We start from the raw sequence: 22525 nt of genomic DNA, 5'->3' as shown, positions 1-22525 counted from the left end.
TCTGTTCTACTTCTGTTTTACTCATGTAATAAAAACCCCTAGTACAATAGCCATGACATGTATTTATATTACAGAATTTGGCTTTATAATAGGACCTTTTAAATCAAAGTGCTCTGCACACTGATATCTGCTGACAGCATGGATTATAACATTTATCAAAAAGCTTTCAATCTGTGCTGCCCTATCAAGGGAGGAGATCAGTTGTGAGATTTGGAACTTTGCAGCTCTGTCAGGTCTTGCATCTGAATATGAAGCTACTTCATATTAATAAAATGTCTTAGCAAACAACATATTTTGGAACCTAAGCCATGAAAAAATTTAAGCACCATTCAGGAAAAAAACACAACCTCAATGACCCATAATTAGAGCTCACTCATTAAATACATACTTTAAGCCAAAGATTATTTTCTTGATTTGTAAGCTTATTTTCTACCCAAAGGATTTGAAGTGACCTCTGTAAAATGAAGCAAAATTCCATCCTGATGAGCTGAAATTGAAATAATTTAAGGGAGGATGGACAAGATTGACACAGCTTCTGGCTGCTCTAGGAGTCATTTGAGCATCATAACCCCTGGATTTGTGTCATTCCTGTTCCCAGCATGAGTCCAACACTGTCCCCTGTTATGAATGTGAATTTTGGTCACACAGCAGGCACACATCTGCTTGTGTGGCAGTGAGCAGAGTGTGTTCATGCTCATCTGACCAGGTATGTGTTGTGTGGAAAAAACACCCAGACTCCTAACCTGGCACAAGCATGTGCTGGGTCATACAGCTGGGCATGAGTCTTAGTGCTTCAGGTGGCTCCTCCTCACTGCCATGTCAGGATGCTGAATGCCCAAGGGTCTTGTGTGGCTGAGGAGTGCAAAATGGAAAGGGCAAGAAGTGATTTCTAGCTTGGATTCATTGGTCCCATGGGCTGAAGCCAAACTTCTGCCTACAGATGAGTCATTTCTTTTGCTGCGTGTAATGTCTTTGGGATGTGGAGTGAGTTTCTGTATCTCTGCTGCAATCAGTGTGTTTCCCCATCACTTGATTCCCTAACTGTGCTGAGTAAATAGCATTTTTTTACTTAAAAGTGGTTGCAAGACCTCTAAATATTATTAAAGAAAAAAATTTTAAACAAAGTGTTCATGAAAGTTTTGTCTGTTTTTCTACTCCTGTACCATTATTTTGTAATTTCTTTTTTAAAAAAAAATGCCAGTGTCACATTACACTAAGTACCACTTCTCTCAATTATTCACAGCTGTCTAAAGAATAACTTTCTTAAGCAAAAGCAGAGGTGTGACAGAAGTAAAATTTTGTGGTTTGAGCAGGGAGAGTGTTTTGATTCTCAGGGAATGAAGCTGAGGAATGCACAGTACCTTGTGACTTCGGCTGATATTGGAAAGGTGGGATCTCGGCTGAGCGTGTTCCTCTTGTGTAAGACCTGGCTGCTTATTCTTGGCTCTGGAGGAAGGGGCTGATACTGCTTTGGCAGCATCTTCAGAGGCCTAGAGAAGTCAAATAGACCTTAAAGAGCTATTAGGGAAAAAAGGAGGAGGTGCAGGGACTGTGTTTTAAGCACAAGTTCTAGAAGTAAGAGACTGGAATTTTCTGAGAGTATTTCCATGTATTTGTGCTGAGCCAAGCTCAAATCCAGGAGCTCTTCAGGGCCCTTCAACAGCAACAGCAATGTTGGATAATATTCTACATTTGCAAGACATTAGTGCTCTGTGCTGTGTGCCACTGACTAGTGCTCTTGTGTGCCAAGTACAGCTCTGCAGTGTGGATATTTCCAGGTGGGTATGGCTGTGTGTATGCTCCACTGAACACAATCCAGTTTCAGACATAGAGGAAAAAATGTTCTTCATCCCAAAGAAAACTCAAAGGTGCCATGGGCCTGGTGTTTTCTGAGGGATGTGGGCATGCCCTGTCTGTGCTCTGAGAGCAGGCAGTCACAGCCCAGCTCCAGCTGGAAGCTGTAGCACAGAGAGGTGCATCCAAGGTGCCTGGCAGAGCTGCCTTCAGTGGTGGGCTCCTGGGGAGGGAGCCTTGTGTGTCTGCACACTGCATACTCAAATTAAGTCAAGTGAGAGAATTAAGAACCATTCTGGCTACTGTAATACAAACAGAAACAAATTTTTGAAATTTTGTAGAATACTGGGTTGAGAATGCTCTTATTCCTGCACTAATATGGTTTTGAATTTGTGAAGTTTTACTGCCCTTTTATGCTATTTCATATTTTTTAGAGTCAAATCTAAATATGTAATGCTAATCATATTTTAAAATTCTTTTTATCTTTTAGGGCAGTCAGTGTAGGCATGGAGGAATAAACTTGCCACCATTCCTAGATGACCTTTTGAAAGTATTTTTTAATTATAGCAGTTATTATTTGAGTTTGACCAAATCGAGAAGTGATTAATTTTTTATTTGTGAGCATATCATAGAAAAATATATTTGTGGAATAGGGCTTGGTCTATCTTCTGTGGGAGTAATGGAAATATTCCAGTTATTTCCATACATGATTTAGATGTGTAGCAAAAAAAAAAGAAGGCAAATTGATTTAAGTGAGAATGAAGTCAATATTATCACAGTGAACAGAGCCTAAGGCACCAATACAATTGGTGGAATATTTTTTTTCCGCAGCAATTTATACCTGGGTTGAACCAGATTCAATATTTCTAGGCTTTTGACTTGTCTGTAGGCACAGCCAAGTTGGTTTTGAAGATGCAGGCCTGAGCTCCTGCTATGAATGCTTAGAGCTCCTGTTTTGTTCTCCCTAATTCCATATCAGAGCCTGTTAAGTCCAAAGAGAGGCAGCAGGGAAAGGATGCTGGCTCACTTTCAGCCACCTCATTACCATGAGCAGCACAATGGATGTGAGCATTCATTAGCGCTGAGTTCCCCGGGGAGCACAGGTAAGAGATCTCTGATGTGATCTTACCGTGGGGGAGGTGTTGGCTCCTGGAAAAGAAAGGAAACAAAAATCTCTGTAAGCTTCTTCCCCCCCTTAGTTTACCTGAGAGAAATGTGGGGAATTTAGATTAAGAGTCAAAGGGTTTATGTGCTCTACAGCACAGAACATCATTCTATAACATGGTATTTTAAAATCACTGAGGAATAAAAGACATCCTCATGTGAATGCAAGTGAGGTAATGTAGACAGGAGTTCTCTTTTCCTTTGGCTAGTGCTAGCAAAATGGCAGCCTGCTTTTAAAAATCTATTAAATGGCAAAATAACCAGTAAAAAAATGAATTGATGAGAGATTCTGCTTACCTGGTATCCATGTATTTTCATTCTTCCTCCTAAGAATAATTACAAATAATTATTAGTAGAGTGCTACCCAGTAATTCACAAATGAAGTTACAGCTTTATTCTGGTATTGTTGTTATTATTATGGGCATTCCAGCCCCATTCCTTGCCTTCCCCTGGCTCTACCTCTAGAACTCTGCTCTTGCTTTCAGAATGAAACATTTGAGGGTGATATTTGTTCAGGTATTGTAAATTTAAATATTTTCCAGAGACTTTATATGCATATATATATGCTTATTGAGTTGGGGATGCATTTATTGTCTGTTTTTATTTTTGTATAGAAATTTATAAAAATACTGAAAACCAATGAAATCAGTTCTATTTTTTCAAATATACCAAAATATGACTTATTATTTAATTAACATCTTACTACTAAAAAAATTCTTTATTTTTGCTATATTGAAATTATTTTTCTAAGTTCTACATGCTGAAATCCTAAATAATGCAAGGCACATGCAACAGATGTCAAGCTCTCCTTCAAATAAACCATAACAAATTGCTCTGAATAAAATAATGATACCTTAAATGTTTAACATGTCTAGAAAATACTGCTGAAAAAAAAGTCTTCTGTGCTATTTATGCCATCTTGTGGCAAGGCCACTTAATAGCACTGGGCATATGAAAAAATGTTCGGATATATTTAAAAACAGTGTAACTATTATGTAAAAATAATAGTGTTCTCTATAAGCACTGTTCACTCAAGAAGTACCAAAAATTTGTATCAGTTGCATTCTCAAACACCAAAGTTTAATTTACCTTCCTGTACTGGCTTTGGTTCATGTTAACACCAGCACACATCGCATGGAGACATGTAAATCCAACCTACTAAATCCTGGTGGAATTCAAAGCTTTAGATAAACTGGCAAACTGCCCTTACCTACTGATTTCTGCAGATTTTGAAGCTTGCTTACTCGAATTTATCTCACTTCAGCTTTTTTCCAGGCTACATGGGGATTTGCTCACAAGAATCAATCTAATCTTTCATTTTCAACCTATATAGTGCTTACTTTCTCATCATCTGTAGGAATTACTTCTCTCTACATTTTGCATTACAGTGTGAAATAAGGGGGGGTGGGAAGCAAATGCTGTTTTACATGGAATTCTTTGAGTTATTTTTCTGGCTGGTCAAATCATAATACTTTCTAAAAATCAGTTGTTACAGCAAACACAAAAGGGTCACATTTTCTTGGCTTGGCAATTGCAATTTTTTTGACCATATTACCTTGTCTTCAAAGATTTGAAAATGGGAAGATAAAAAAAATACAATTTCTTTTCAAAGACAATCATATATTTAATCCTTCAGTAGCTGACTTCATGAGGTACTGCTATAGCCAAAGTAAATGAAATGTAAAAAAGGGTATAGAAACCTACTTTTAAAACAATCCTACAACTGAGTGAAACTGTCAATCAGAGGACTATATTTGGAGACTTCATTAGGCTCTTGAAGAATAAGATTGCCTTTCTCTCATTTCACCACAAGAAACAGAACAAAAATTAAAGGTACATTTTTGACTCAAAATTAAAGGATTTTGAAGCAAATTTAGGGTTAAAGGTAAAGCAGCAGAGAAAAAAATATGCTAGGTGAGGTACCCCACCATTAGCATATTCTGAGTAGGTCAGAACATTGTCCAAAAGCCTTTGTAAATAGTCACCCTAGGATGTAAGTCCCTAGTGGGAATTGGTAAATTTGGTATTACTAGTTAAAAATGGTTATTAGATTATGTTTTACAGTAAATTAATGGAAAAACCCTGAGAAGGATAGGGAGTGAAAAAGAATTATGTTATTAGAAGTAAAGCCCAATGGGGATCTTGCACGCTTTTGGTGAAAAAGTTCAGGAGACATTGGCTCCCTGCCCCTTATATCCTTACAACATAGCAAAAAGGAAAATCTGGTTTTTAAACTGAAGGGCCTTTTTTTCTCCCCTTGTAGGAGCAGACAACTCCTGAGATAAAATATATCTCCTTCTGTAAATAATTACTTCAGTGTTAGATAGTTGAAAGAGTATTGCAAAATTTGCAGGATGATTGTTTTGGAAAGCAGCTGCTGTTCTGAAAACCGTGTCTATTCTATCATGTGTAATCTCTGCCTATGTACAAAAGGTAATTATGGAAGTAGAAATTACTATTTCTGCTTGCAAAAATGGGTGGATTTTTTTTAAATTATACCTCTTACATTTGGCACTGTTCTCCCCTCCGGATCAAATGTGTGAATCTGTTAATAAACCAAAAGAAAGATGTGATGTTAGCCATCATTCTAGAAGCTATGGCCAGTAGAAAGGGTGCTGCTCCTGGCTGGGATGCCTCTAAGTCCCAGCAGAAGCCCAGCAGCCAAGGAGCGAAAGCAAGAGACGAGGGCATCCGTGCAAAGCGAAACAGGAACAGCTCACAGGAACTTGGGCTGCCTGGTGCACATGAATGTGATGTGGCTAAGACTTTAAATAGACTGCACTTTGGGGGATATTACAGAAAAGGGGAAATCTGTTTGTGAATAAGGTTTAGTATCTTTACTTACAGCTGAGTGTTGAGGCGGCTGAGATGGGCTCTCACTCGTTGGGGAAGTGGTACCTGAAGGCCTTAAGCACCGTGTATCTGCAAAAGAGGAAGAAAAATCAAGCCTGAGTAATTCGGTAATATAATGTTTGAAGAAGGAGATGTTTCAATGTTCAAAATGTGTTTTTCAGGTCAGGTCTCATCATTTATATAGCTTTTTTTTTTTTTTTTCAGAACTTAACAACCATTGTAGCAGCTCTATTGAGAACACGAGCATGATCCTGGTAATAGCTTTATGGTTAATGTCCCCACTGTGGTTATAAATAAAAGCCTTCATAAGCTGGTAAACAGTTAAGGCAGACATTTGACCTTAACTATGGTTAGATTACCGAATTCGTTTTTCATTGCAACCTTTGCTCTTGGCAATGCTGTCATGTTGTTCTGGTTTTGTGAGGGTTGTAGGGGTTTTATTCTCTTGGTAGTATTTTAATTTTTACTTTAGCTTTTAATAAAAAAACTGCATCCCTGGCCATTAAAAGGAAATCCTTAAGTTGTATGCTAACATGTGTTTTTCAGTCATTAATTTTACATCTCAAGGGCACTTGTATTTATCTAGAAGAGATGGCAAAAATTTTAGCATTGAATTTACCCTTTTGAAAAATATTTTCAGTCCTTTCTTCGCTCCTGTATCTTGCCACATTATAGTTACTGGGCATAATACATAGGCAAAAAGCAGCTTTTTGTTTAATGTGTTTTACCTTAAATCACACAACAAAAACTATGTCTTTTGGCTAGTTCAGGACAATCTTACATAAACAACAAAAGATGCTGACTTCTAAATGAAAGTTTCTACTACTAACCAAGATAAAAACTGTGTTTGGAATTCACTTCAGGTTTCCAAATAAAAAGGACAAATTAGTCTTGGAACATAATGTAGAATATCTGGTTGTTCAGACTGATTGTGGTCCTTTCACACACTGATGAATTTACTCACTTTAAAAGCCATCCATTTGTTTAGACATCAAACAAACTCCCACAAAAATGAGTAGAAAATGTGTTTGCTGAGTTTATGTGAACTGGAGCAAGCTGTCTGGTTTATGGTTTCCAGTCTTTCTCATCTAGGACTCCCCCCATTTTCTAAAACTGTTTAAAACCTCTCGAGTGTTTACATTGGATTGGTGCAATGCACAGCTAGGATGACATTTCACTGCCATAAATGGGATATTAATTGGTTCTGTATGTTTAGGCATTAAATGTGACTTAGAATATCTTTAGTAAACCAAAAGGTGATTAATGCAGCTACCTTACAAAGTTAAGAATGCTTGAGAAATACACTCACAGTAATTGCTTATTACTGCTATTTAAAGCATCAGAGAACTCCTTTAGAAAGGATACTACATTATCATCTGGAGGAAAGTGTGGTGTGTTCTTTAATGTTTTCCATCTTAAAGTTTTCTAAGCTTAAATAGCAGTGAGATTTTCTGAAATGGCTGTGGGTTTGATCAGCCAGTTTTTTGCACATTCCATGTGAAATGGGATAATAGAATTTATCGCGTGAAGGTAATATTAAAATTAAAGAGCAATGTGTAATTATTAATTTAGCATAATCTAATTAAAATTAAGATAACTGTTGAATATGAAGAAGAAGACAAAGCTCTTCCCATGTTTCTACCTACCAGTGTTATTTTTCAATTGAACCATTTAATTAAAAAAAAATCTGGACAGGAAACTCCAGGTCTGTACTGCTCCCCTACAACTCTAAGTTTTGCTCGGTTTCCCCAGACAGAAAATGTTACCTGCATATTCAGATTCTTCTAGAGGTTTGGCAGGAAGGATTCTCAAAGAATGAATGGCCTCCAGCACTGAAGAATTTACAGTCTCATACATATTGTCTTCCTCCTCAGATAGCTCAGAGGAAAGCTGGAAGTCACTCTTGCCCTTCATTGTCAAGTATTCACTCTGGATAGAAGAGGAGAAATACAGATAATACAAATAAATTTAAGTTCAAGATTGATTTCAGTGTGGAAATATATGATTGCCATAACCAGGCATTTTGGTGCATGGGAAATTTTCTGATGGAAACTGAAAGGTTGGAAAGTAGTTGAGGAAGTGTTTTGAGTGCCTAAATTTTTAATTTAGATTCATGAAGTAGCCATTTGGGAGGCAGTTTAAATGTCTGTCTGAATTTTGCCTCTCTGCTCTTGAAAATATAATGAGAGTGTTTAATTTATGATCATTGCAGACATTTGAAAGTGTATCTTTTATTATAATATTATCCGTGTGGTATTTTTATTGTACTGACTGTTTACATGTGTTACTTGCAAGAATATATTAACTAGATCATCATAAATGTCACACTTCAAAATAAAAACATACAGTGTTTTGGGGAATTTGTGCTAACAAATGTGCAGTCCAACTGATTGTGATAGTGGGTATGTACTGAACAGTGGAGTCCATGGAAATATGGTGCTGAAAGTGACTCAGGATGTCCCTGGATGTGTCTTTACACTTGTACAGGTTTGCTCAAGGTTGTGTTCTGGAGTGCTGCTCCACCCTTCATCTTCACTGTTTACTCACTGAAACATAACTGCTGGCTTCCTTCAGTACAGAGCCAATATTGCTGCTGAGGAATCGCAGCTCAGGATACCCCATGCCTCTAGAAGTCATATTTTGTCACCAACAGCGTAGGTGCATCCATGCACTTGGGTCTTCTTTGATGTCTCTTCTATTCTCAAATTTATTTTATTCTCAGATTTATTCCCTGATGTTTGCTTTATTCTCATTACTAATGGGGAATCAATATTTTCCTGAGGTATCTTCTACCCTTCTACCCTTCTAGTTAACTGCCCTTTCAGTTCATGCTTTTTCTCTTGGAGTGCTAGAATTGAAGCCAATTTGTTTTACTCTCCAAGGACATGAAATAAATTGATTACTATCCACTTTATTTCAAACTTTACTATACTAATGCCTATAATTATATACTTTTTTATTCTTCTCACTAAGCAAATATACTTTAAATCTTTCCTGGATCATCAACCAACTTAAGAGACTTTGAATCTCATATCCCCAGTGTTACTTTCCTGTGAGCACACACCAGGTTGTACACATCTTTGTTACAACACGAGGCAGACCTTCCAGAAGTGTTCTTTACAGTACATTGCAGGGTGAGGTTTGTCTTTATGACAGTACATAAAAATGTCACCACACCTTAGACAGACCTTGCAGGGTACCTGGGTTTTCAGGCTCTTCTCTGCACCACTCTTGCCAGTTCAATAGCAATACTGTCAGCTAGGCTGAGAGTGGCTATTTTTTCAATCAGTTGTGCAAGAACATTCATTTGATGAAATCATTTTCATCTAGACCAGGCATGTACTTGTGAGAATGTCTTCTGGGAAATAACAGAGGCCTAATAAAAATCAATATATATCACATTTACTGTTTTCTTTCTCATTATCATAGTCATATTTCTGCTGAAAAGGAAATTACTTTTAGTTTGAGGAATTGGTGAGATGTTCTTCATGTGATATTAACAATTATTTGCATAATCAGACCTATTATTTCCAAAAGATGCTTTCAGATTGACTTTGTTTAATAATCAGTCCAGGTCCAAATAAATCCTCAGGATGTGGTTTCTTTCTTGGAAGAAATTGTAATTACCACTGTTCTTTTCCATAATTTTAGAAACTCGGGACTCTGGAGAATTCCCAAAGAGAATAAATTAATATCTCAGAAATTTCTTAAATAATTCTTTAAGTGTCTTAGCATAAGTAAATAATTTCCTGACCATTCTTTCCTCATTCCGCTCTGTGCTGTTTCTCCCTTCTATTTGGTATTAATCCCATATAGCATCTGATTGTTATTAATCATTCTGTGAAATCTGAAGCAAAGTTTTGATTGCATCAAACTTTAGTCATCCTTTGTTTGTCCAACTTGCTTATTAAAACATAGACCTGTGTTTTATTTTCATCTTTTTGTGATTTAAAAGGGATTTTCACTCTTATAGGCCTGAACTGAAACTCAAACCCAGATTTCAAATACAAATGGAAAGATATTGAAATGTTCTCTGTTTGCTTTTCAGTTTTCATTTGTATTGCTTACATATTTAATCTTGAGATTTATGACTTACATCCTTGTTCAGCCTGACTCCTGTTATTTTTACCTGATCTTATGATAGAGGTGTATTTTAGATTCAGCCCATTAATGGAGAATTGGCAAGTGAGTCACTTTCCAGTCTAGATCCCGCTAAAAAAAGGTAAAAGTTCTCATCTATAATTCACAATTCTTATGCCTTATTTTGCATTAAAAACCGGTGATGATTGCATTTTTTGTTAGTATTTTAGCCAAGATGATATTAACATTCATCAAGAAGTGAAAGAAATGTAAAATTTTAGGAAGAACCATGTGGTACTTACAGAATTATAGGTGTTAGCCGGAATAGTTCTCTTTTCTGTATAAAATTGAGAAAAGCTGTCAGCAGGTCCCATTCTGTTGTAAATTATAACAGTAGCTAGTAACTTATATAAAAGAATATATATATCTGCCAACTGCAGCTTTTAGAGTATTTATTTGCAGTATTTTAGAGATATGGAAAAAAGGACATGAAGCGGGTCCACCCAGGAGTTTGTGGACCTGTACAATGCATGAGGAAGTAGCTGTGTGGAAATGGGATTCACAATCATGAGCACATCTAAGCCCGCCCACCAAAAACACCCAAAAAAGGATGTGCTTGAACTCCTGTCTCTCTCCTGAGTTTTGCTTCTTGGTGCAGAACTTTGAGATCTCTGGGACTCCTGGAAATCCCTCTGTGAATAGAAACATGTTTTGTTCTCTTTGTAGCAGAGGAAAATCCCAAATCTGAGAACACTCCAGCTATCAGGCTATAAACTGTTCTCAGTGGTATTTGTCTGCCCATGAAGCTGTTTCATGGTATAACCAGGAGTGCATGAGCTATAGGGCCAAAGAGCTGGTGAACAGAGACTCCCAACTTCTGCACTTAGCCTGATTTACACATTTAACCCAGTGACTCTTTAATGCAAAACAGCCATGGTATCACCTTGCCCAGCATGTGCTCTCATTCTGGACTGTTTCAATCCTTAGGCTGCCTGTAACCTCACAAATCTTGAATCTCTGGCTACATAATGACCTGATTTCAAAAGCAGAGCATGAAAGTCTTTCTATCAAGATCAACCAAGAACAAATAATTACCACAGGTTGTAATACGTAGGAAAAAAGGGATAATTGTGCACTGAAACACTTTTATGCTAAGGAGAGAGTTAAAACCAGAACTACTTCTTGTCCAGGGGTTGTACCCCATAGCTGAAGGGTATTAAGGACAGCCAGCATCCCACAACCGTCCCTTACAGCTGTGTTTTGGAAGAAGCAAGTTTCTGCCTAAACACCCTTTTTGCATTTGTCACTCTGGTCCTGTGAGCCTGGTATTGCATATTTTTGTATACCCCAGCAGATGGCATTGAATGCTCATTTATTCAATATATGTAGTACTTTAATGTCTGCTCAGAGGATCATTCCTGGGTGACAGGGAAGGAGACTTATTCATGCAAGCTACTTGTCTGATTTTCTGTTTAGTTATATTGGTGCTAATCAGAAGTAAGTCCAGTTAAAGGTGTTACCAGTATGATAATAAAAAAGGCAGTGTCTTAATTTGTAGCCTTTATACTTCTGTTCATAAAACAAGCTTGGCTGATTTATCCTCAACAATAAAAAAGTGAGTTACAGTGGTAAACATCAATGCTATTGCCCATGGATTTCATGGCTTAATGCTAAAAAGGGACTGTTTGACACAAGCCTGTGGGGTGATGTATTGCTATCCAATATCACTTTACAATTTGATGTCCTGGTCAGTTTATCATCTCTTCTGTTCTGCAGGAATCACTGAAGGTGGGATGAACTCCATCTGCCTCTTTCTTCTTAGGCCTCCTTTGCACTGGGCCAGTGAAGGGAACAGCACTGGTGCTGCTTTTCCATGTGTCTGCCCTCTATGTGAGGTAACTGCCTAAATATTTGCTCTGTGCTAGCTGAGGAGTGCAAACCAGTGAGAAATCACTCTTCCTGTTATTTAAGAATATAATTTTCATAATGAAGATGGTAACTGCAATCAGCTGGACCTTCTGGCATAATTTTTTTCACTGCAAGCTAAAGATTTAAAGCTGGCACAGGCTAGAGTCTCCTCAAGCTATAGGGACTCAGCATGTTTTATTCAGTCTGGAAATTTTTCATTGCTTTGCTGCATTGCCTGTGAAATTGATAGATAGAGACTATCACTTATAATAGTAAGATGTTATATTTCTGTGGCATACATGTGGGTGTGTTTCTGCCAGTTGACAGAGAATGCCTGATGTCAAAGGACAAAATGGAAAAAAATATCTTCTCTTTAATTTGCAATGGAATAAAACAGTGTGTTTTATTGACTTGACTTTTCATGGTGACCTAAAAAAGTTTTATTTAAAAGGGTGACAGGTTAGGAATTTGTGCACAAAAATCCAACATCAAAATCATAACACTTTAAGTGGGAAAGCAGAAGGTAAATCTGTTCCCATTGGCTTCTCTGAATCTATGAATGCACGGTGGTTTTTTATAGGTCACTGTGGTGTTTCAGCCAGTGGCAGAAAATGATAAAGAATTGTGGGCTGCGATTTAATAAACTTTGTGATCCTGCAAGGGCGTATCCTAACCACTTCAGTAGAAAAAACCCTGAAGCTGGAAATGCTGTGAGGAAGAACTGTGTAGACGTTTTCAGAGTCACTTTTTTACTGTCTTGCCCAAAATTATGATGCAAAGCCTTGTCCTGCTCAGGTATGCAGGCATTTTCCTAAAGCATTTAGAGGGGCTAGACAAACAAGCTTCCTGAATAATACAGGTTTAATTAGAGTACCAAGTAAAAGATTAGGCAGGTTTCACTTCAGAGACATGAAAAAGGCATGTGAATAAATACCAGTTATGGTGGGCATTTCAGCTAAGGCCAGCTATCCACAACAATAAAAGATTTGCAGTTAGATGATTGATTGCTGTTTTTTTTTTTCCCAGAACTGCTTTTTCCAGCCCTAAATCTAAATCTTTATATTATATGGATATTAAATGCATTTAAGCAAACTTCACATAGCACTATAAACATATGGTACATCAAATAAATTTATCTGGCTAGTTGTGCCATCTAACTTTTTAGTTAGATAATTTTATATGCTTTGCATTAAATGTTTCGGCTCAGCTACAGTTGTGAACCGCAGTGTCATTGACAAAGAATTTAAGTAAATGAAGTGATTTGCTTTTGAAATTAATGTAGTTTAAACACATGCTTGCTACTGACAATAATCTGTCATAGAAACAGATTTAGAGATCCTATATCATTGTCTTGTTGTTTTGGAACAGTAAACAGCAAAATGAGGAGAGACCTTCAAAGGCAGCAGCAGAGGAAAAAGAGAAAGGTCCCTCAGTTTCTTTCTAGAAGCCATCAGCCAAGCTAATGTTTTCAGTCTGCATCAAGAGAATAACTTACTCCTGCCTTTTTGCAGTGTATACCATCATGAAGCCAAACATTTTTTGGTGCACAGTGGAAGTAAATATGTTTTAGTTGTCTGCATTAGTGGGTATCCCCTAAGTGTATATCCATTACTTTTCATTTTTCCTACCAATTCATTTTAATTTTTATGATATTAAAATGTTCAGATCTATCACAGACTTTTACTGGCTCTGAGTAAGAAACAGGCTACATAGATATACTACAGTACTTCCTTTTTCAGCAGTGAAGGGATTTTACCTTTCCGATGTCTATTTGGATTCATTGCTTCATGTATGTTTGGGCAAGATCTAAATACAGAAAAATAGAAAAAAATCCCCTTAAATATTAGAAATTTCCATTGTTCTATGAAACTTCTCAAAGAGTCCAGTTTAAATTAATGAGTGAAAGTTGCAAGGATAATAAGTGCATTTGAGAAATGACTTTGCAGATTTGGAAATTCAACAATCTTGGGTCAAACCTTACATTTTATGTTCATTTACAGCTCCAAGTTTGTTGCAGAGAGCTTTACTCATTTTGCAAACATTCATTTTAGACATAAATATTGTAACAGCCTTATTGATGCTTTACATATTCAGTGTATTATTGGAGGGATGAATTTCCTTAGGGAGATAAGAGCCAAAACTCTTTCCACATGCAGCTGTGCCACTCCACATGGCTCCCTTCCCATTCTGCTAAATAAGTATAACACCTTCCCTAGACCTGATGTGGTATTCTTCCATCCTGTTATTCCTCTGCCATGGAGAATATATGAGATATACTGGGTGTGGAAGAACCACATAAGCCTTACTCTGGTGTTGGTTCTCTCACCATGACCCTCTTTACCCACTGGACTGTAGCTAGACTGTTCCTAGAATTTACCCAGACTGTAGCTCTATATCAGCCTGCCCAGAAACATTTGTGGACCATTGCAGTAGCAGTACTTAGTATTCAGAAGCAACATCAAAAGCTATTTTGCAATGAAGATTTGGCCAGGGATCACATTAAGACTGCATTAATGCGCACTCATTTTAGCTGTAGCTAAGCATCCACCCTTGGAATTGCCTAAAGTTTGGGAAATACCACCACAAATCTCAGAGTTTCAACTAGCCCACTCTTACAATTACAAAATAACTTAGATTAGCAGCAGCTTTTGAACACAGGGTGAAGCTGAATGGTTTCCTATTCAGGGAGCAAGCTGTAAACCACACGAGTGTACTAGAGTGTGTGATAACAGCATGGACACATCTACAATAAAACTTTTATTTATATTACTTATCAGTGATTTAAAAAATAATTTATTTACTTACTTATTTTTTGGCAAAGCTGTTTTCCTGCTGTTTGAATCTGCTGGGTGATATTCTACTGTTTTCCTGCTGGGTCTGACAGAATTGAACAAAGTTTGCTGTTAGAGAGCAACAGTAAGTGGGAAAGAAATGCAATAGCAAGCAGAGCTCCAAAACTAATTTTCAAAACTTTTCAATGCACATATGTAAATTATTACCTTCTTCTCTATCTCAAACATTTTCATTCTCTGAATATTTTCCTGTTTTTTTTTTCTTTTCAGTGATTTGGAAAAAAGAGCAAAGATTTCCTGCCGAGGGAACGGAAAGCTGGAAACTGAATTCCTGCATCCACTGTTTTGGTTACATTAGAATAGGGTACTTATTGAATTCAACTGAATGGGAATTAAAACCCAGGGGCACATATCCAAGATCTCTATTGCTGGTAAAATAGTTGCTAAACACCAGTGGTGTAGATACCAAAACAACAGAGCTCAGTTCTCTTGGCCTCTCTACTTCTGATTGTACTTGAACCTCTCTTAGAAACAGAACTCCTCATTTTACTCAGTGAAATAATACTGATTTACAAATCCTTGAAACAAAAACTGAGATGATTTCTACTTTTACCTTTTGACTACTGGACATTTCAGTGTTTTCAGCAAAAAGAGTTAGGTTTATCTCAGAAATAATTCCTACAAATGAAAAGGCGGTCATGTCCTTTTGGACCTACCCAAACTCATTTAAATTCATAGATCCCATAATCAGTGCTGTCAAGTCAGGTCTCAGTTTTTATTTACAAACATGCTCCAAAACCTATTTGAAACAAACAATCAAACAAACAACCAAACAAAAACCACCCCCGCACACACATTTTAATCAGTATTTAAATGCACACATTGCTAATGAACTTTTTAAATGTCATGTTAGACAGTTTATTGTGGAAATACTAAAGGGCTTAAATGCAAAGATGCAAATTTTAGAAGAAAGACTAGATATGTTTATTTTCAGCTGTGGATTTAGCAGGAGAGGTGTGCTTTAGCAGTTGCTATAGCTATAGAGAATTTTGGATAAGTGGTTAAATCTATACTGCAGTGATATGTCTCTGGAGCATGTGGAATATGAACAGGTAACTGAATTCTGTCATCTCAGTGCTCTTTATCATTCATGTATAATTTTTTGTCTTTTAAAAGAACAGTTTCATTCCTTGCAAAACTCTTCCTCCAGCTCCCCCAAGGCAGTCTGTATTACAAATGCAAAAGGCTGTTGCGTGAGTATTATACATACAGTGAACAAAATTTTTGTGTGTTTGAATTTACCTCATTCCTCCCTGCCCCTTCCTGTGGCAAATTTCCCAACATGCACCTGCAGAGTGACCTTCTGCAGGTTCTCCTTTACCTGCAGCAGGGAGCTCCTTTGGTCTGTTTGGTAGTTTTTGTCTTTGTGTGAGATGCAGCACTGAGGTTTTACTGATATCTCTGTGAGTCCATCAGAACTACATACACGTTACGTTACGGTGAATAGTAACATACATGGCTCAGGATTTATCAGAAACTTATCCTGGCTGAGGCCATGAGGACATTTATGACTTTCTGCATGTTCTATGTTAATAAAATCCTGACCTTGCTTAAAAAGAAGTATTTTTCACCATTTTTGCTGTAAAATATTGGTATGCCATTTTTTAAATCCCCATGTCTAATTATAGGGCCAAAGCATCTTTCCTTCACAGAATTTTCTTTATTCTCTGGTCAATACTACAGCAATATTGTTTCCTCCTGCAAAAATGTGGGATTTTCTTTAATGCAATTTAGGACCATTTCCCCTCTTTTTACTTAAAATGTAGAATTTAGTTCACCTGGGTATGTTGTATAAGTTTTTCCACTTATGATACTCATACCAGACTCACCAGATACAAAATCCTTAGTGTGTTTTTGATAGTGCAGACTAGAGGAATAGACAGAGCAGCAATACCCATTCCTCTCAAGATTCAAGTTACATTATGCATGGCCAGAAGAAATATTGGAGCAAAAAAGTGAGGATAGACTTCATTTTAGGCCATGATTGACTCATATTTAAATGCTGACCAATTGTAATGGAACACCTACAGAAATAGAAATTATATTTATATTAAAGTCAACTGAATTCATCTTGATTGTTCTATTGTTCTGTTGCAATGTTATGCTTAATTTATGATGAATTGATTGTATAAAAGTGTTTGTTTCAAAGATCTTATAATTTCCAAGAACCATGAAGTTATTAGGCAAATTTTAAGATGCTCCATTTGAAACTTTATTTATTTCACAGCATTTAAGGGGATTGTTACCAGAATAAATTTTACTTGTTAGGAATAAAAGTTGGCTAAGTACAGATGATTAAAAGAGACAAAAGTCCATTTCCTCTTATTTTGATTGTCTCTCTTTTCTTCTGTTTCAACAGTGAACCAACAAGAAGAAAAGTAGTGATCATATTTACTAGCTCTCCTCTGACTGCAATACTTTTCATGTAACACTGAAATATTGCCTGATGTTTTGTTCAATCAGTTGCTACATTGCAAAGGCTCTACTGTATTCATGTCAAATCCTTCTTCATGACAGACTTTAAATTGCCTAATCTGACCCAAAATATCCAGACTTGCTTAAACATCATTTTGGTTATTTGGTTTTATTGTTACTTATTTTTACAGTCATTTGCATATTTATTTGGTTTTGCAGATATATTTGAGAGCTCCTATCATAGAACAGTCCTCCTGTGACCGATGAGGCACAATTGTAAAATTAGTCTTTGTCCAAAGGATGCATAAACCAAGGGAAAATAGGTGGATGCAACTGAAAAATGGAGATAAAACAACAATCTGAAGGTAAAAGGAGTTTTTCTAGAAGGAATAAAACATGAAGCATGCATCTCTGTGCTCCATGACTGTAGACATCTAAAGGGGGTCAGTCCCCAGTTTGAAAAACAGGCAGCTCTCAGGTCTGTGGAGAGAAAATCACATTTGTATTTCATATTTGCTTTTCAATTCCTACTATTAAAAGAGGTCAAATTATATTTTATGGGCTACTTAAAACAACAAAAGCATCATACTATTTAACACTCTGATTTTACCAATCCATGGCTTATAGCTATTTTCTAAATGAATTGTTGCCAGGGTGGCTATTAAGGGATGCTCTCATTCAGATCCTGTTTCCTGAAACAGCTACTGAAGGTGGTATGTGCACCACCCATGTCAGTGTGACTGGACTGTGGGGCACTTGGCAATCACAAGGTCCTTCACTTGGTTTGAAAGTGCTGTTGATTTTGTCTTCTGGTTGCATCTATGTCTGTAGATGCTTTTACTTCAAAGCAGGGTTTGGGTTGCTATTAAGGTTTAGGTTTAGCCACCTCTGCTGTGGACCAGATTAAGCAAAACTGCAGTCACGAGGGAAGAAGTAACTTTGAAATAGTTTAAATCTAACAACAGTTAACATGGTCAAGAACTTCTAAGGAAGTGCATAGAAGAAAGTTCATTTTTGAAAATGATACCTGCAAGTAAGAGAGATTATGAACCTGGCTTGATTGGGCACTCTTGAAGATGAGCTTGGATTTCAAAGTTGGCTGAACACAGGTGTGCCTTTCTGTTTTGGGTGCCTGATATATCCTGCCTGGCCTGAGATGCTGAGGGCTGTAGGTCTTTTTCAGATCTTGGATTGAACTTCTTTGGCTGGTGCCTGTCAATTTAAGACACCTCAAAGGGTCTGAAATCTCAAGCTTGCTGAACAGGGAGCTGCCTCAAGCTAGCAAAGAGCAGCCGCCTGAAATCAGTCTTGGTGGCTGCTCAGGCTGCAGAGGAGGTGCAGCCAGTGCTTGCAGCACACAGCTGGGAGCATTGGAAACACACTTTCCTGTGAGGAAAAATGAAGGCTAGCTATCCACCATCTTTTGTATGAAATAGACTAGTAGTCAGAGAAGGTATTTAGCTTTGTACTGTGACTGTTACTGGGTCTTGCTTAGATAATCGGCCTCCACTGAAAAGAAAAGAGGTGCAGGAAGCCAGTGTGGCCTCCTGTGCCCCAGCTGGGCACCTGCACCCCTTGGATCTTCCCTTACAGTTTGCTTATGTGCTGATGAAGGAGGAGAGGTTTCCTGCACAGTGCCTGGGCAGGTGATGAAGGCTTCTCACCAGAATACCCTGTGGTCATCATCCTCTGGCTTGGATCTCCCAAAAGGTGAGCCCAAATATTCCTGTTCCTGAACGCTGCAACTACATGCAGAAGGACAATATGAGAGTTTTGGAGAGGCACAGTTACCTCCCTAGGGATGTCAGATAATTTTTGCTGTAAAGGCTCTGGCTGGGATGGAGTTAATTGTGCTGAGAGCAGTCTGTTGGGTGCTGTACTGTGGATCTGTGACCAGAGCAGTGTTGACAACAGGCTGTAGTTAGCAGTGCTTGCACAGCATCAAGGCTTCCTCTTTTTCCTGTTCTGCCCTCCCAGTGAGCAGGCTGGGGCTGGACAGAGGCTGGAAGTAGACAAAGCTGGCATAGCTGACCCCAGCTAACCCCAGGGATATCCCACACTGCACACCATGTACTCAGCAAAAAAACCCCAAAAAAACAACCAACAAAAAACAACAAGTGAGGCTTTTTTTTCTTTTTGGAAGACAGCCACTGCTCAGTGATTGCCTTCACGCCACTTGTTTTGTTTCAGGCTTTTTTTTCTTTTTCTTTTTCTTTCCTTCACTTACTAAACCATGTCTGTCTCAACCCACAAGCTTCCTCATTTGCTTTCCATCTTTCCCCAGCCAGGGGCAGCCTGCTGCAGGCACAGCAGCAGGTAGGGCTTACAGGAAAGGAGGGAAGAGCCATTTGACGTTTCAGCTGATCACAGGGGGTTCAGGATCACAGTTTTGACACTGGCATATAAATATCATCCAGGTCCAAGACAAAGGCCTGACCACTTTTATCCACTTTTATATAATCCCAACTACTGCCCTAAAATGGAGCTTTTTCTGTTATTTTGATTTTTAAAGGTAAGTTTTATGAATCAGCATTAAGATCATCCATGGCAACATTGTACTCACTATTGTGACTTACAATAAATACTCTGTAAAACAGATGCTCTTCTGATTACCACACTTAAACTACTATAGTCCTCTAAGTGTGCCATGTTGGAGGACACTTGTTCTGTTCTTTTTACCCAAAGTAAATGCTAAGAACATAATAATAAATATTAAAGGCTCTATTATGTTAGCAAAATTATGTAACTGACCACTTGCAAACCTAATTAGAATTTATGATTGGCACAATTAATTTCTATTCTCTTTTTCCTAAAAGAGTGCTCTAGGTTTCCCTGGCAACCTTTAAAATGCTATATGTAAATACAGAAACCAATCTGCATGTCCTCAGTTCAGAGAACCCCATAGAAACACAAGCATTTTGAACAGCAATTAATTATTGTAATGGTTAAATTCAGATTTTAGAAATGTCAAATAGAAACACGACACTGTAGTACCAAACTGCAGTAACAAGCTGCAAAAGTAGCAAGTCCTTGCAAGAATCATATGATCATAGAATCACTTGGATTGGAAGGGACCTTAAAGATTATCTAGTTCCAGCCAACCTGCTGTGGGCAGGGACAGCTTCCCCTAGCCCAGGACCCCATCCAACCTGACCTTGAACACTTCCAGGATTGGGCATTCACAAATACATAATGTATTTCAGTGCCTCACTACACTCACACTAAAAAATTTGTTCCTAATATCAAATCTAAACCTGCTCTCTTCAGTTTGAAGCCATTTCCCCTCATCCTGTTCCTACATGCCCATGTAAAGAGTCTCCATTTTCCTTGTAGGCTCCATCAGGTACTGGGTGGCTGCAGTTAGGCCACCCCAAAGCCTTCTCTTCTCCAGGCTGAGCAATCCCAATCTCTCAGCCTTTCCTCGTGGGAGAGGTTCTCCATCCTTCTGCTCATCTTGGTGCCCTCCCCTGGGCTCACTCAGCAGGTCAATGTCCTTCCTGTGCTGGGGGCTCCAGAACTGGGTGCAGCACTCTAGTTGCACATACACAACTGTAGAAGACATTGAAACTACCTTTATCAGGGAACCAAGTGCCTGGTGAATGTTATGAATGCCACTTCTCTACTACTGGTTAGTACAGTATTCAGGCTGACAACTGGTTAGTACAGGTATTCAGGCTGACAACTAGGATGCACAGAATAGACTTTTTTGTAACACAGTATCATCTCATGTGGAAGTGTTGCAATGAATCTTAGCCAGGTAACTTTGCACTGGATGAGAGAAAAAGAGAAGAAATGGTAAGCACTGTGGCTGAAGTAAAAGTTGACGCTCTACTAAGGTATGCTTCAAGCCAAAAGCTTGCAATCTTCCAGGAGGGGAAAATATTTCACTCAGTCTCAACTGCAAATACTGACAGAGACTTCTCATTTTAGGCCATTGCTGTTCTGAAACTGACATTTTGGTCTTTGTTGTTGTGCATGGCACCACGCCTTGCAAAGAAATGCCAGGAAAAGATTCAGTGTTTGGCATGGTTTTCTTCCCACAACTTTTGTGCTGATTAAGATAAAACATATTCACACAGCAGTGGAATAGTAGGGGTCATTTCAAGCCAAATGCAATATAATCTGAACCACATGGCAAAGATTTCTTGGGGAGGTGTGTCATGAAAACTTTGCCTCTGAATAAAGTGTTTAGAACAACGAGCCTGCCCCCTCCTTGCTTTACCCTTCCTGTATGTTTCCCTAATGGTATGCATTGCTCAAGGCAGTATCTCTGCTTAAATAATAATGTGGGCTTGCTTAGCCACAGCATCTCTCACCTCAAGTCCATACATTTGAGACCAACCTGCTTTTAAAGAATACACAGCATATTGGAAGGGACTCACAAGAATGATCCAGTTAAACTCCTGGACCACAGGACAACCCAAACCTAGTCATATTCCTATAGTCTGATGTTGCATACAAATAGAGATATTATACAAGAAAGGTCTTATAAAATTGGGCCTTACTCTGCTAAATTACCAGCTGGCCTGTTACTTCTTCTAAGTGCAGCTAGCTAAGAAAAATCTTTTTAAGAAAAATCTTTTTAAGAAAAATCTTAAGAATGAAAGCAGGTAATACAACAAGCTATTCTGGTAAGAAAACTGTTTGCACCTGTAATAAACAAGAAATCTATTCCATGGGAATCAGTGTACAAAATACGCAAACTAACCAAATACAGAGAGATTTGACAGACATGTACCCTGGCCATTTACCAACCAATGAACTGAGTGTCATTGTTAGCCAGTTGGGTCTACACAGTGCCTTCTGATATTTCTTATAAATAGGAGCTTTGTGAATAAAGAAAGGGATTTTTCTGCAAGAATAAACTGAGTCCCATCTGCTTTAGTGCAACAGTCTGAACTACTGGTGAATTGTCAGGCAGTGACTGGCTGGCTGAAGTGATGCTGTCAGGCAGGACAGGGGCTGTGGGTACCTGAAAGGTAACCACAGATATTTGGCACTTGGAAGAATGCTGCTGGGAGGCCTGGGTACCTGTAATTACTGTTTGTACTACTGTGCTTTCTTATGCCAAGCACTTTCTTATCTAAAATAACAGCTCTGCCATGGCACAGCATAGAGCAGAGAGATTAGGCAAACACTGGATTGAAATAGAAATGCTTATTAAGAATGAATAAAAATTGTCTCTCAGTAAGTTTTGCTAAACTCATTGGAAATCACGTGTTCTATGAGAAGATGAGTAAGACTACAAAAGAAGCAAATCTATCATGTGGACAGTGTTTGCACATTTTCCAGTCCAAGCAGTCCAAGCAGGTAAATACAAAACTGAGTAGACATGACTGAGGGAATTCTTTATGCATGTAAAGTGGTTTATAGTAACATAACAACAGTAAAAAAAAAAAAAAAGATGCTTTTGAAGAACTGGTGGTTGTGATCATAGAAATGGAAGTCACTGAATTAAA

General features: G+C 38.0%; 1 protein-coding gene and 1 long non-coding RNA gene across 3 annotated transcripts in view; one reads left to right on the top strand and one right to left on the bottom strand.

Annotated features, from left to right (window-relative positions):
- The window catches only part of CLNK (cytokine dependent hematopoietic cell linker), a 30595-nt gene extending 15706 nt beyond the window's left edge, over positions 1-14889 (bottom strand). Inside the window, exons 1-10 of one of the 2 annotated variants that reach the window (XM_066549193.1) lie at positions 14799-14889; positions 14605-14676; positions 13556-13605; positions 10194-10228; positions 7578-7740; positions 5804-5880; positions 5458-5503; positions 3256-3284; positions 2924-2943; positions 1362-1490 (exon numbers count right to left, since the gene is read on the bottom strand). In XM_066549193.1, the coding sequence (XP_066405290.1) occupies positions 1362-1490; positions 2924-2943; positions 3256-3284; positions 5458-5503; positions 5804-5880; positions 7578-7740; positions 10194-10228; positions 13556-13580 (524 nt within the window). In that variant the 5' untranslated portion in view covers positions 13581-13605; positions 14605-14676; positions 14799-14889. Of the gene's footprint in view, positions 1-1361; positions 1491-2923; positions 2944-3255; positions 3285-5457; positions 5504-5803; positions 5881-7577; positions 7741-10193; positions 10266-13555; positions 13606-14604; positions 14677-14798 lie in introns of those variants that run through there. The other variant, XM_066549192.1, reaches the window with a different exon arrangement.
- LOC136555696 (uncharacterized) lies at positions 11735-16976 on the top strand. Its single transcript, XR_010783528.1, has 2 exons — positions 11735-11786; positions 14862-16976. It is a non-coding gene; the product is annotated as an uncharacterized lncRNA (long non-coding RNA).
- The last annotated feature ends 5549 nt before the right edge of the window (positions 16977-22525 follow it).

Source organism: Molothrus aeneus, chromosome 4, assembly GCF_037042795.1.
Source record: "Molothrus aeneus isolate 106 chromosome 4, BPBGC_Maene_1.0, whole genome shotgun sequence".
NCBI lineage: Eukaryota > Metazoa > Chordata > Aves > Passeriformes > Icteridae > Molothrus > Molothrus aeneus.
This window is presented reverse-complemented; position numbering and strand designations above follow the sequence as displayed.